We start from the raw sequence: 14,508 nt of genomic DNA, 5'->3' as shown, positions 1-14,508 counted from the left end.
ACTTTTTAATTTTTATAAATTCAGCTTGATTGCAATAAATCCTAATTATTGCATAACATGAATAGTTGAAGTTTCAATATTTGCATGACTTCAATCACTTTTAAGTTGTTACGATAAATTATATCTACAATTTTTATCACTAAATGAATGGTCAATTGCATTTCTAAGAAAGAACGATAAAACAAATTTCTTTTATAGTTGATAAATAATCTTTATTAACGTTTACGTGCCGATGAATGAGGTGAAATTATTTAAACATTGATGCGCGAATGGAATGTACACTACACGTCGATTTTTATACGTAATTAGCGTATTTAGCGATGTTCTCATTGATCCAATCAACGAAGTCGGCAACTTTCACGAATACCGACGGTGCACCGTAGCCTCCGCAAGGCACGAATCCCCAGGAAACGACGCCGACGACTTCGGCGTGTCCGTTTTGTCTCGATATTAAGGGGCCGCCGGAATCTCCCTAAAAGTCAACAATCTCGTTAATCACCAGAACTAAATCATTCGAATATACAGAAGATGTGGGAGTAAACTCACTCTGCAGGCGCCAGCACCACCGCCAAGTGGGCCAGTGCAAACGTTGGTCGTGTGTAGCGGCGATCGAGCACCTCTGGACATTGCGTTTATGGCCCTAGCGCAAGTTTGGATGTCGAGCACTGGAAGCTTGACGTACTGGAGAATAGCGGGTAGGATCGTCTGTTGCGTCCTCGAGGTTGAGCCCCAACCCGAAAGTTCGACTTCGCCAGATGGCTCGACTCCTGCTTTTGGCAGAGCAATGGGAGCGACGCAGTTGTTGAATTGGAGTGGCGATTCCAAAAACAGCAGGGAAATGTCGTACGGAGCCACACCACTGTAGAACACGGAAAGTTCGATTTTGAAATGTGCTATCTTTTTTCCGTACAAAAAAATGTGTGTGATAGAATGATTAATCTTACCCTTGGTAAAGCTCGTGAGTGACCATAAGCTTGACTCTGACGGTCTGCTCATTGGACTCATGGGCGAGCACATTATTCTTGCCAGCTTTAACGACGAAAACACCGCCTTGAGGTGGTAGAGCGGCAACGCAATGACCAGCAGTCAAAACTACTCGTTCACTGAGGATCGTGCCACCGCAAAAGTGACTCAACTGATAAGGATTGGGTCCGAACTGAAGAGACACTTGGTGAGGAAACTGTCCGACTCTGGCGTTTGCACCACCCACTACACGAGTTTGAGCCTGTCGCGGAGCGTTGAGATCGATGGAGGCACTCCATATCGGCTCTTTGGGAGTCGCTAAGGGTCCTGAAAATCCAAACGAAATGTCAAAACTTCTCTGTGGATGATGCCTCGATCACCCGAGTCGACCAACACTAACCTGCACTGGCCAAAGCCAATAGACAGCTGAGAACGAGTACGTAGGTAGACATCTTGATCAATGTTTAACAGTGCAACTGGAATCAATTTATATATGCGGCTTGTTTGTAAAAAGTTGTAGATAATCAAGGGAAAAAGTCGAGTATCGTAATCTTGTAAAAATTCACTCTTTCTTTGATAAAACTCACGATTCAATTAATCGACATAATCAATGCCTTTCATCTAATCAATCGTAAAAAAAGAATTGGGAAGTACATTGGTACCACCGGCTAGCTCCATTGTATTATACAACTGTGTATTGATATAATTCAGGGAAATTTTTTCGATTACTTTCATCATTGTTTTCATAAAAGAGAAATAAATATTTATAATATCGTATCTAGAGATGGCGGATTTAATCATTTGTATTAGTTTCTTTCTGTTTGTCAACACATTGTAAAACCGCAAATATTTTGATTACTATCGAATGTTGTTGTCTACATCAATATTTTCATGTAGCAAAATAGTCTTTTTATCGTTCTACGTCACACTTATGCATTGCTTGAAATTTTTTTCATTTAGGGTAAACCAGTTTGTAAATGACCACTGCCCAAAGTATGACTAATTTATGAATAATTTTCATGAGTAATTTCATGAAGAAAAATACAATGAGTGAGCTAGCCCCTTTACTGATTTTGTCTAATGGCTACATGGCTAAAAACTATCATGAAAACTACTATTCAATGTTCAACACTATTTTTATTTACGTAATTATACGAAAATATTGAGATTTGTGTAGGATTAGTATTCATTTATAACTAGTTAAACTATCTAAACTTTAAAAGATTAGTGCATGTACCATTCACGTGAGAAATTTACATAATTCAATCGTGTAATTTTGCTCCAATTTAATGTCAAGTGCTGTAAGTTTTTTTATTGATCGTAGATCGGCCATCTATCTGTTTAAAAACACAAGAATTTCAAAATAATATTCACCTGATCAACGATCATCTCATCGTCATCGTTCATTATCATTATAGTTTAGTCTATTGTTTTTCTATATCTAGTTTTTTTATATGTACTCGAAACGAAAAAAATGTCAACATTTTGTTTTTTTTTAAATTTGCTGTAATTGAAAAAGACACGATCGAATACGAAGCGCTGATAATTACTTTTTTAATTTGTTGAAGATTCTATAAAATGAATGCACTGAATGAAGAATTGTTCTAGAGGAGTTATTTCACTACTGCAGCCATAAATTTTACAATCAAAGGGAGAGTATTCTGTTATTGACCGTTTAAAACTTAATGTATATGCTACCAAAAGTAAAAAAATTTTATTTGAGCAAAAATATAGTGATTTTCCTTCTTTAAAGATTTATGAAGTAGCGATCATTAATAATTGAAAACTTTTTCTGTTTTTTTAGCAGCAAGTATATTAGATCTCATTTATGGAAATTAGATAACAGTATTTGTGTCGAAGAAAATAAGTTCTTCGAAAATGTAATATTTTTATACTAAAAATATACGAGAAAAGTCAGTAGGAATTAACATTGAGAATAAAAAAAGTGCAGAAATAAATTGTTATCGAACAAATTTATATTTAACCTTAATTTTACACATTTTATTAATATATAATCCATGCATTCAGTATAATACACACTAAAATCTACTTAAAATTACAAAAAGTATGTTTCGGCTGTCTATATCGCTCAGTGTTGAGTAAAAACAAACAACCTGTCATTCGTCCATAATTCATAATGCTCTAAAAACTAAGGTATTTTACAGATTTTTATTTACAAATCCATCTAATTATCTCGCGCTGCAAAAATAGGCCACAAGTGATTTTATCATCCGAAAAATCGGTCAAAGTTTGGCCGCGAAAAAGTTGTCGAATTAGCCGCGGCATACAATCAGAATGACGGATCTCTGCTCGGTTCTCAGGCCTGCGATGCGTGACTCGCGCGCGCGAGAGTCTTGGCAATTAATTCCGCTGTCAGTTGGCGCTAGAATTGGCGCCCATCCGCGCTATCACTCTGACGCCGGCCCAGGTCTCCCTGGCCGTGGGCATGATCTGCGAGGCGGGCAGCAGAAAGCCGTAGGCGCCTCGGTCCCTCAGCTCCATGGTGTAGGCGTGCTTGATGCCGGCCACCGCCTTGGCCCAGTCGTCCGATGAACCTGCGGCGCAATTAATTCGATGCAATTATTCATCGGGTCAATAATGCGCAAAAAATCGCGAGATAGAATCGCGCTTATCGCGGAAGGTCTTAAATCGATCGAAATCTCCGCGCAGTATCTAGTAATTAATAATTTATATCAGATTTTTATCATTTGAATGATTGACGAAAAATAGTTGAGGCATTATTCATGCGATCACGCAGACAAGCCACCAGTCGAGTTTCGTACTGCGCCACCACGCGAGACTCGATCTATACGGTAGCCGCACGAGCTGATAATAATGAATAATAATTAAGACTCACGTTTGTTTGAAAACAATCGATCGTCACGCGGGCGCGCGGAGAAAAACAAAATTTTTCCACGCAACGCGTTGCATCGCGGAGCGTCGGCCGCGTGCGCTGCAACTCAGCGCTCCGGAATGCGCCACATTAATTGTGCGCTTGTACTTTTTTTTATTAAGAAGTATAATTGTTGCGCAAAAGTCGATCGTTAAAATTAATCACCTGTCGTCGGGTAGAGGAGCTCGGCGGCCGGGCCGACCCTGTACTCGGTCTTGTGCACCTTGTGTATCGCCTGCTTGGCCTTGTTGGCGATGTTCATCAGCTCGTTGAAGTCCGCAGGCCTCGTGCGCGTGAAGCCCCACGGCACGAGCAGCATTTGCGAGTACGAGTGCAGAGTCAGGTAGGTCCTGCGAGTCAAAACATGTATTGTACTTGTGCTGTCGAGCTGTCGATTGCGGCGGAAAAAGTCGAGGGACTGTACCTGATGTTCTTGCGATTTTCCATGAGGAACTCGGAGATGGCTCGAGTCTCGGGCTCGGAAAAGGCGCGCGGACCCGCGTAAGTGTCGTGGCAGGGATCGCTGCTGGCCCCGCCGACCTTCTCCTCGCCCCAGTGAATGTTGAAGTTCCGATTGGCGTCGACGCCCTCGCAGCTGCCGAACAGCCACTTGGTGTAATGGCTCAGCATGTGAAACAGTCCCGGTGCTTGTCTGCTCTCGAACATAAAGTATAGTCAATGTGGGAGTCGTTTTTACTGTATATAGATGTGAAAAAGTACGCGATCCTGAAATCTCTGCACCAATTTTCCATGTATTTTGTGTATCTTTGCATGGAAAATTTTTATGAATTTTGATATGCAATCGGCCATTCGTTAGTGCGTAGCTTAATTGTAGATGGCACATCTAATACGCACGAATATGAAGGTAAAGACATTATAATATATTAAAGCCACATTCCCCATCTATATATAACTTAAGACGTATCTTTCTAATTTGGCAAAAACTCTTTAGCAAAATAATATACAGGCAAACTTGGCGGCTGTGCCCTTCAAATTCGTACTAAGAAGATTTTCTTATACGTATACACGCTACTCGAGAGAGTCAATAGTACAAGTTTCATATACCTGGCATTTTCATAGCCATCTGACGAGGCGTCGTGCGTGCTCCTGGTTTTCCTCCAAAGTCGGTCGTGCGTATGGGTGTACTCGTAGCCATCGGGATTGGCAACCGGCATTATTATCCAATCCGTAACGTCGAGCAGCCGAGTGTAATTGTCGTGCTTCTCGACTAATTGATTCAAAATATAGGTTGCCACTGCCGTGCTTATCCACTCTCGTGCGTGCATACCTTCGAGAATACATGCGTGTTATTTTTTTTTTTCGTACGAGCCCGTTAATTTTCTCTTTCGTTGTACTCCTCGCGCCTCCTCCTCGCGCGATTCTCAAGCTTTTAAAATAATAATTTCGTTGCGCGCTTTACTTTATATTGTATACATACCGATTTTCCGTTCTCGCTTGCTCTCTAACGTCGATACGTAATTACGCGAGGATTACTTTGTAATTTCGACCTAACGGATCCTGCCATTTGGAAAACTCATGCTTTTTTCTCTTTCTATGATTTAAACAGTGTTTATGATTGATCGTCTATATATGTATACACGATTCCGAGTAACAATCATTTATCATAATCACGGAGTGAAAAATTAATGTTCCGTGCAGAAAGCAGGATTCATTATTGTTTTTTACGCCTGTACACACGTACCTGCATCGATCCAAATGGATGGCTTCGGCTCGCCGTTTTTGTCCACACCCGTCGATATTTTTGCCACCATCAAGTCTCGGCCCTCGAAACTCTTACCGATCGACTCGATTTCCACGAGATGAGGATACTTTTCTTTGAGGTAATCTAGATATCCCATGATTTCTGAGAAACACAATACGTTAGTTATGTTTGAGCTTGAACGCTAAAGATCGTTACCGATTTTGTGCAATTACCTTTGTAGCGATGATAACGTTTCCAATCCATCGAGTGGCCTTGTGACGAGTATATTTCCTGCCTGCGTTGCTTGGGCATGCGTGGATTTTGAGTCGTTATGGCCTTTTGCAGATCCGATATCAGAATGGTGTAGGCAATCTTTTTCTCGCGGAGGAAGCTCTTGACGTCGTTTAAAATTATCGGCGAAACGACCATATCGGTAACTCTGAAAAATTGAAGGAAAAAGACATTGAAGGGACGCGATCGATTACACTTTGAAGAGCGTCATCAATTACTTGTTCTTAGCCGGACTGGTCCAGAACTTGACGTCGTCGGGCTCGTTGTCCTTCATCTCGATGAGGTACTTGACTTGTCTCTTGGTCTTGGGTGTCAATCTGATCAGCTGGTGATCTTTGTAGCTGACGCTGTTTTTGCCGCTGTCCTGGACGTCGTCGTAAAAATCGTCCTCGAAGAAATAATCCTCGTCGTCCTCCGAGCCAATGATGTTGCCTAAGAATTTGCCGAGATAACCAACAGCCGACTCGACCATTCCGAAGAAGGAAAAGCCTCGGGCTCTGGCTTTACTCATCAACCAGGTAGTGGATCTGCGCCGATCCAGCCACGACACGCCATCGTCCTCGTAATCCTCGTAAAGGTCGTCGTCGTCGTCGTCATCGTCGTCCCCGTCCCCGTCTACGTTTCTCTCGTTCTCGTCATCCTCCGTGCTGTCTTCGGCCAAGCCCGAGATAATATCGTCGATCCAATTTTCATCGCTCGCGGATGACGTCGTCGTCGTCGTCGTCGTAGTCGTAGTCGTCCCCGTCGGGCCTGACAGTCCGCTAGAAATGGTCTTGTTGAATCGGGCCGCTATCTCTCTGCGTTAACACAAAAGTGTCATTCGAATTAATGCGCGCGGCGTGTTTTCATTCGGTTTCGAGTGAAAAGTCCGCGTGTATGTGTGCGTGTGTGCTGTACGCAGCTCAGAACTTAACGGGACCAACGAGATTTACAGGCGGACTTTGTGTCTCTTTTGCGCGAGGCGGCAGCGAAGCACACGCATATATGTACGCGCGCGCGCGACTTTATATGATTCATTTATACATGAGAAAGCTTGAAAGAGCATTCGCGAGAGGCTTGACATTTGTGACCGGCATATTTGAGTCCCCTAGTTTCTATTCCATCATTGCGTTTGTTTCCAACGGAAATGCATTTTATTTGTTCAATAAAAGTGGCAGCAGCCTGCATACATTATAATAACGGGCGTGCGTATGCGCGCGAGCAGATTTCCACAAAGTCATTATCGAAGCTCGTTTATCATTTTATGATGGCAACGAGAGAAGCTGCCGAGCTACGTATCTCGGATCGTCAACGCGACGTCTGCTCTGTATAAAGTAATTTGTATCTGGAGCAGAGAGAAAGTGTACAGGTAATACAGGTGGGCCGCATTCGACATTATAAATCGAATAGATCCCGCGTCGATGCGGCCAACGACTGGACCGATATCGAATATAATATGTATTTATGCGCGCAGCTTTATTAAACGCGCCGATCGAGTGCCGTCGAGGCTTTTTAAGTGTCGCGCGCGGAGCTCGCGAGAGCGCGGCAAAAGTGGCACTCGCGTAATACATATAATATTGTCGCCGCTGGTCACTTTCTTTGACGCTCTAAGGATGCGAGAGCTGCACAAATGAAACACATTCGCATGGAATTTTATGTATACATACTATGTGTGTACTGTGTGCTCTGGAAGTCTCGGATTTCTGCTTACTTTTTCGTTAATGACCATTCGTGCGCGATAGAAAAATAATGTCCAGTTATATTTCGCTCGAAACAACACGGCTATAAGCGAGAGATGACGGAGGTAAGAAAAAAAAATCACAAAAATTGGACTCACTATCGCGTCACACGTATAGATCAACCTACAAAATATTCGATTCATGACAGAACTCGTTCCGTACTCGTTTTTTTTTTGTACCGTAAGAAACACAACAACCGTAAATACGTCTTGTACAGATGGTCGATTGAAATTTATTTGACGACACTTTTACTGCATGCCACGCGAATCGAGGAGGCTGAAATCGCAAGCGCGCGGGCGCCCGGCAAAAACAATCGGCAAGTCCCATACAGAGTTTGAGTGGTAAATTGAAATGCGCTGGTCGTACCTTTCGTCGACGTAGATCGGCTTGAAATAAAAGCCGCTGCCTTTGGTCACGAGGTATCCGCTCATGTTTTTGGGCACTTTGCTGAGAGACAGCCTGGAGGCATCGACGAGGCCCGCAGCAGCCAGCAGCAAGCCCGTCGCGAGGAGCAGCGTCGTCGTCGTCGTCCTCGTCATCGTCCCTCCGCAGCTCGGCATTATTTATCGCGTAAGCTGAGGCGCACTCGAGGCCCTGCACTGCACCGCATGCGGAAAAAGGTTGCCGATCGCGATCTCCTTGCTACACGGGTACTATAAGGTATAGGCGCGCGCGCGCGAATCGCCGTCGATGCTGTGCTGCCTCGCGCTACGAAAGTTCCTCGCCGACTGCTTGAAAGCGAGCGACGAGCCATAAGTATAATGCGCGACTCCATGTGGAATCCCATCCAACGGACGCGGCGCACCATAGGCACGATCGAACTTTCGTGGGGATGAGTGAAAGAGATTCAGCTCCGACGACTGTTTAGCATACGATGATTTTTTTTTCTTCTTCGTTCGGCTGCGGATGCTTGGTCGGGGGACAATGCAATTATTCACAAAGCGAGAGAGAGAGACGATGATCCGATTGGCCGATAATTACCGATTTATACGTTTTTCCCGTAATGCGCGAGCCTGACAGAGTAACGGTGGAGAAAAGTTTAATTAAAATGAGATAAGTATCGGAATGCTTGTTTGTCATTCATATAGAGTCATTACGTATACAGGAGTTGGATAGCTAGCCCCGCGAGCGCGTCTTCTGTTTCTAAATATCGACTTTAATTGAGTGTTTGCGTATCGCTGCGGCCATACAGAGCAACGGTAAAAGCTCGCTACACATTCGAGTACAATAATGAATATGTTTGTACACTTGTTTATTATCCCTGCCGCATTGTACAGCTACTCGTACTTTGATGCTCGTTAAGGAAATGCACGTCGGCGAACGATGATTTTACCGAGGAAATTGAAATGTCATACATATACAGTACGTGATCCGTTTGAGGAGTCTCTGCGGCAGTCTCGGCATCGAGAGCTTCTGCAGTACTGGCCAAGATCACGTGCGGCGGCGCCGGCTCGCCTATATATCACTTTCCTCGCGAGTACCCGTAATTTAGAAGCAGAGATTACGTGGAGCCAACGCAACACAATGTCTGTATAACGATGCTACGACGATGATGGTACTCGCGGCTGCTGCTGCGGTATATTACTTTCGTTGCTCGGCGTTATTACGACAAATTGTCTCTCATTATACGCGCGTTACGATGCGCGCCTTATGATTCGTATTAATGTAACATATCTCTCGGTGAAATTAAATGCACGCAAATGCGTCGAGTTTTATTTTAGGCTCCAAAAGTTTCGAAAAGCCGCGACAAAAAAGAGTCACGGGCGCACACGCGCAAAAGTAAGCCAGAAATAAAGGTGCATACGGTCGCTCGCTCGCTCGCTCGTTTCGCACATGTAAACCTGGCTGGAGCTGACACAGAATTTTCCTCGGCCGCGAACAAGGCCGGCGGCCAGGTCGATCGGCGACTCGTGCGCCCGAGTGCGGCCCATGGCGCGAGCAGCAGCAGCAGCAGCAGCGCAGTCCCCCGTCAGTAGGTCAGCGCGCCTGAATTTGCCGTTATAGACCACAAGAGTCAACGCTGCGAGCGCGCGCCGCGCAACATTATAATACAGCAGCGCACGAGGGAGTGCAGTGCACTGCGCGGCTGGGCCATGATGTTGTTGTGCTGTAGAGCTATATACATATACAGTAACGCGAGTCAACCCGCGACGACGGGAGCACATTCGGAGAGAAAAGAGACCCGCCGCCGCGCGAGTCCCCGTAACGCGTGACAGTAGTCGGCGGCGGCAGTGGCTCCGAATCGTTACGCTCCGATTGTAACTTCTCGGCAACTCGATATGTTCGTGCCGCGATCCGCTGGCACAGGACTCGATTCTGTATCACTTCTGTATCACAGAAGCGACGCCGATGGCGCGATATAATTTTTATGTATGCCAATGTACTCGAGGCGCGATGCGATTCGCTCATCCGAGGCGACGAATTTCCACGCGATATTCGCATGAAATGCAGAGGTGCAGCTAGGACGACTTGACGCTGCAGCGCATCATACCCAACTGTGCGTGCTTTTCCCGCAAAAATCGCACGGAGAACGAGAGAAAGACTTTCTAATTTACAAGTGTCCGATTTTCTTGCCTATTTATTCCAACGATTGATTGTTATATAAATGGCAACTACTAAAGTTCAAACAAATGCTAAAAAAAAAAATTGCACTTCGATCGTAACATTGTTATTGTCTTGCGAATTCAATAAGACGTAATACCGAAATGTAAGAAACAAACTTTTAGCCCATTTAAACATTGAGGAAAATTACTTATTTACTACTTTTTTACAATTTACAGAAACAAATTGAACCAAGTACAATAGTAAATCAAGTAGCTACAAAAGATTGGTTACAAAAATATTCTTCAGGCTATTCTCTAGCTCGAGAAACTGAGGATAATCATAGGAACTAATATTACAATTGTTACGCTTCACAGCCTTTTGAATGAACTTTAGTTGATTCTCGCGAACTCGAAAATTATTTTTACTATTTTGCACGTGTGACTCGAATAAGCATAAATCATTTAAAATATTTTTTTTCGTAAACCACACATCTGCGCGTGCAAAATATGAGTCATATTGCAGCCAATGAGCGTCCGGTAAAAAAGGACAGACCGCGTCTATGCTCGACGTTTCCCTTCTCTTTCCTTTCCTTCGTTTTGCAAGCCGCATGACAGAGTTTGATATTGTCAATATCCTTTGATAAAATGGCTTTAACAATTTCAAAAAAACGCAAGGTCCGTAAAAAAAAATTTAGTTAACAAGTATAAATTCCATCCGACTTATAATTTGGATTATTTTATAAATACCAGCTGAATCTTTTCTATACTCGTGACTAATCAATCTCTATTGTTGATATTATAAATTTTGTTTAAAGCTTAAAAAACGAAATATTTTTGTTAAAATATAAATAAATTTTATGATTTAAATTGAAGCTTTGAAAACTATCATCAAATGAGTTGTTAAGTTTCACCAATGTTGGATGGTTCTTAACCTTCTTAATATTTTAAGAATAGCTAATATTAATATCAACCTACACACAAATTTATACACAAATTATTACAAGCATGTAAAAATCAAATTAAAATTGAATTTCAGTTTGACATTTCATGTAAGCACATACATGCATTGTTGTCACAGCATTCAATGTCAACAGAGTTGTGTCAAAACAAAACAGGAGATGCTATTTTTTTATCTTCTTAACAGTATATGTGTAGTATATACATGTACATAATCTTTTAATTGTCTTACCTCATGTTTTAGTTTGTTGGAGATGGAGTTTTCAAAGCTGAGTTGAATGAACTTTTGACTCGTGAACTTGCTGAAGATGGATATTCTGGTGTGGAAGTGCGTGTCACTCCACAAAGGACTGAAGTCATTTTGATGGCTACTCATACCCAGAGTGTTTTGGGAGAAAAAGGTAGAAGAATTCGAGAACTGACCTCTGTTGTGCAGAAGAGATTTGGTTTCAAAGATGGATGCATTGAACTTTATGCTGAAAAAGTTGCTACAAGAGGTTTGTGTGCTATTGCACAAGCTGAATCGCTGAGATACAAGCTTATTGGAGGGCTGGCAGTACGTAGGTGAGTTATATTTGATTATATTTAACTTTCAAAAAATTATCCAAGTTCCCATTCTAAAAAATTGATGATATATTAAATACTTAGTTGTATTAGATATGCATGATACTCTTATTATTAGTTATCTAAAAGATCATATTTTAATTCAATGTTTCTTTTAAATTTAGAGCTTGCTATGGTGTACTCCGTTTTATCATGGAGTCTGGTGCTAAGGGTTGTGAAGTTGTTGTCAGTGGTAAACTTCGTGGTCAACGTGCTAAATCTATGAAGTTTGTTGATGGACTTATGATTCACTCCGGTGACCCAACAAATGAATATGTAAACTCAGCTACAAGACACGTACTACTCAGACAGGGTAATGTATTTTGAATTCCACACTTTTTTTTCATCATACAATATAGTTAGACTTTTTTATTGAACTTAAACAATTTTTTACCAGGTGTTCTTGGAATTAAGGTAAAAATTATGTTGCCTTGGGATCCAGCAGGCAAGAACGGACCCAAAAAACCACTTCCAGACAATGTTATTGTCCAAGAGCCTAAGGAAGAACAAGTTTTTACCGCTCCAGTTTCTGAAACTAAAATGGTTCCACCTGTAGCTCAGATAGCGCCAATGCCTGCACAAATTCCAGTTGCTTGAATTTTTCAATAAATTTTATACAACAACTGAACTTTTGTTGATCATATTTAAATCTTTTTAAACATGTTTTATGATTATATTATTTTCATACTTTTAAGGAGTAATGTAAGAAACTATTTTTTTAAACGAGTAAGAATAGAATTTTTAAGACAAAATTGATTTAAAAAAATAATTTTCTTGATTTTCAATTGCTAACATTTACAAGAATAACATACAGAGTGATGATTTCGCTGTATGTTTTGAAAAGTTTGTTGACGCCCGCGATCAGCGATGTGACACGACGTCGGTGATACCTACGATACAGCCAACTTTTGCACGAGGTCTACGTCCTGTACGAATTGTGAATTTAGTGAATTGGCACTCACATGAAGTATATGTGGGTTGGCTATGAATCGATAAAGTAGAAATAGCATCAGACTTGTAGGAGTTTGGACCGGCGTACACTTGTGTCGCAGCACTAGCGACTCCTGAGCGGTCATATCTGATATCTTGCGTCGACCTAGCCTCTTTTCTTCGGCTAGCGGTAGAGTCCGTGCGTGCCTCTCTCATTCTTCTTACAGCCCAAAAATGAAGGCAAAGGGAGATGTGAGTAAATTTTTGAATAATTTATTTAACATATAGACAACATATGATTATCATTGCTCGAGCCTCGATTATATATTTTTTTTTGAAGACAGGGCATTTTTGATACTGCACTGTAAAGAATATACAAATTACGTACGCATATGTAGTCGCTACACGTGTTACTTTTCACAATATTCTTTATTGTTTCTTTTATTTATATTTTTATTATTATAAAATCCACCCTACATATATCGTAAGATTGTAAAAAAGATGTTAACATGTGATTGCTGTCAAATCTATATTCTTCTACATGCATTGAAGTATAAGGTTCATACTCGAGGTTAGAAAGGCTTTAGTTTGGTTAATGCAATTAAAACTTATGTGCATGTCAGAGACTTATTTCAAAATTGATGAGTTGACCCTCAATATAATGTTAATAACAATTGCCTTCATCAACCGGAAACAAAGTTTATAATTTAAATTAAATTTTTCAGCTCAAGGAATACGAAGTCATTGGGCGTAAATTGCCCACTGAGAAGGAGAAGGAGACTCCTCTTTACAAAATGAGGATCTTCGCTCCTGATCATATTGTTGCTAAATCCCGTTTCTGGTACTTCTTGAGACAACTGAAGAAGTTCAAGAAGACTACTGGTGAAATCGTATCCGTCAAACAGGTATTGTCATACATTCATTTAATCATATCTATTAATTTAATTTATCACTTTATTATATTTTCATTTCTTTCTCTTTTATATTAGATCTCCGAAAAGTCCCCAACCAAGATCAAGAACTTTGGTATCTGGCTGAGGTATGATTCCAGATCTGGAACTCACAACATGTACCGTGAGTACAGAGATTTGACTGTCTCCGGTGCTGTCACTCAGTGCTACCGTGATATGGGTGCTCGTCATAGAGCTCGTGCTCACAGCATCCAAATCATTAAAGTAGAGAAAGTCAAGGCAGCTGATTGCAGAAGACCAAATGTAACTCAGTTCCATGATTCTAAAATCAGATTCCCATTGCCAAAACGCATCCAGCACAGAAAACAAATGCCTGTGTTCAGCGTCAGGAAACCAAGAACTTTCTTCCTTTAAGTTCATAGACACTGTGTTAGCTCCTGAAGCTGAGATTGGAATTTATTAAATGAAAATAAATTATTTTTAATAATACCTAATCAAAATGAATAATGTTTTTTATTTTTACTTCATTTGCTCTAGCTAGTTAAACTCATTAAACTATGAACTAGCAATATTTTGCGTAATCTTACATTTACAGAAATTTGTAGAATAATCACTTATAGTGAATTTTAGAAGTTTAGTGCAATCGGGAGAATCTCTAGATTCAGACAATTTTTGCAATAGACATAAATAAATGAGTAATTACAGTGCACAATCTGCACATACACTTGTACAGCAATGCACATGAACTTCTGTTCAATTTCAAATATTTGTTTACTTTTTATGAAATTATTTCATTTTTAAAATTTTTGGTTCTTGTACCAAATAGTTTTTCCCAACAAAATGAAAAAGTGAATTTTCATTTATCAAAAATCACAAAATAAGTCTAAATTTTACCTTTTGCTAAAAAATTGTATTGCATTATCAATACTAATAACCATATAAACAGAAAAGTAGATCCAAAATAGACTCAATTACAAATAAAAATAATTTTTATGCA

The 14,508-nt window shown here is 41.0% G+C and overlaps 4 protein-coding genes across 4 annotated transcripts; 2 read left to right on the top strand and 2 right to left on the bottom strand.

Moving 5' to 3' along the window:
* Positions 1-216: 216 nt before the first annotated feature.
* LOC106655180 (trypsin-1-like) lies at positions 217-1,455 on the bottom strand. The gene is made up of 4 exons (XM_014375427.2): positions 1,364-1,455; positions 945-1,290; positions 547-859; positions 217-472 (listed from the first exon to the last, which is right to left on the bottom strand). The coding sequence occupies exons 1-4, from the start codon at positions 1,413-1,415 to the stop codon at positions 296-298; spliced, it is 888 nt and encodes a 295-aa protein (XP_014230913.1). The 5' UTR covers positions 1,416-1,455; the 3' UTR covers positions 217-295.
* A 1,621-nt stretch (positions 1,456-3,076) lies between these two features.
* Positions 3,077-8,106, bottom strand: LOC106654992 (carboxypeptidase A2-like). The gene is made up of 8 exons (XM_014375176.2): positions 7,934-8,106; positions 6,068-6,646; positions 5,792-5,997; positions 5,559-5,720; positions 4,922-5,144; positions 4,281-4,508; positions 4,022-4,206; positions 3,077-3,518 (listed from the first exon to the last, which is right to left on the bottom strand). The coding sequence occupies exons 1-8, from the start codon at positions 8,104-8,106 to the stop codon at positions 3,337-3,339; spliced, it is 1,938 nt and encodes a 645-aa protein (XP_014230662.1). The 3' UTR covers positions 3,077-3,336.
* A 2,590-nt stretch (positions 8,107-10,696) lies between these two features.
* Positions 10,697-12,276, top strand: LOC106654993 (40S ribosomal protein S3-like). Its single transcript, XM_014375177.2, has 4 exons — positions 10,697-10,785; positions 11,312-11,631; positions 11,796-11,983; positions 12,068-12,276. Exons 1-4 carry the CDS (start codon positions 10,756-10,758, stop codon positions 12,265-12,267), a joined length of 738 nt encoding a protein of 245 aa, XP_014230663.1. The 5' UTR covers positions 10,697-10,755; the 3' UTR covers positions 12,268-12,276.
* A 470-nt stretch (positions 12,277-12,746) lies between these two features.
* LOC106655107 (60S ribosomal protein L18a-like) lies at positions 12,747-14,015 on the top strand. The gene is made up of 3 exons (XM_014375322.2): positions 12,747-12,852; positions 13,326-13,505; positions 13,590-14,015. The coding sequence occupies exons 1-3, from the start codon at positions 12,835-12,837 to the stop codon at positions 13,923-13,925; spliced, it is 534 nt and encodes a 177-aa protein (XP_014230808.1). The 5' UTR covers positions 12,747-12,834; the 3' UTR covers positions 13,926-14,015.
* The last annotated feature ends 493 nt before the right edge of the window (positions 14,016-14,508 follow it).

The sequence above is a fragment of the Trichogramma pretiosum genome, unplaced genomic scaffold (genome assembly GCF_000599845.2).
Source record: "Trichogramma pretiosum strain Unisexual culture from Peru unplaced genomic scaffold, Tpre_2.0 scaffold2, whole genome shotgun sequence".
NCBI lineage: Eukaryota > Metazoa > Arthropoda > Insecta > Hymenoptera > Trichogrammatidae > Trichogramma > Trichogramma pretiosum.
This window is presented reverse-complemented; position numbering and strand designations above follow the sequence as displayed.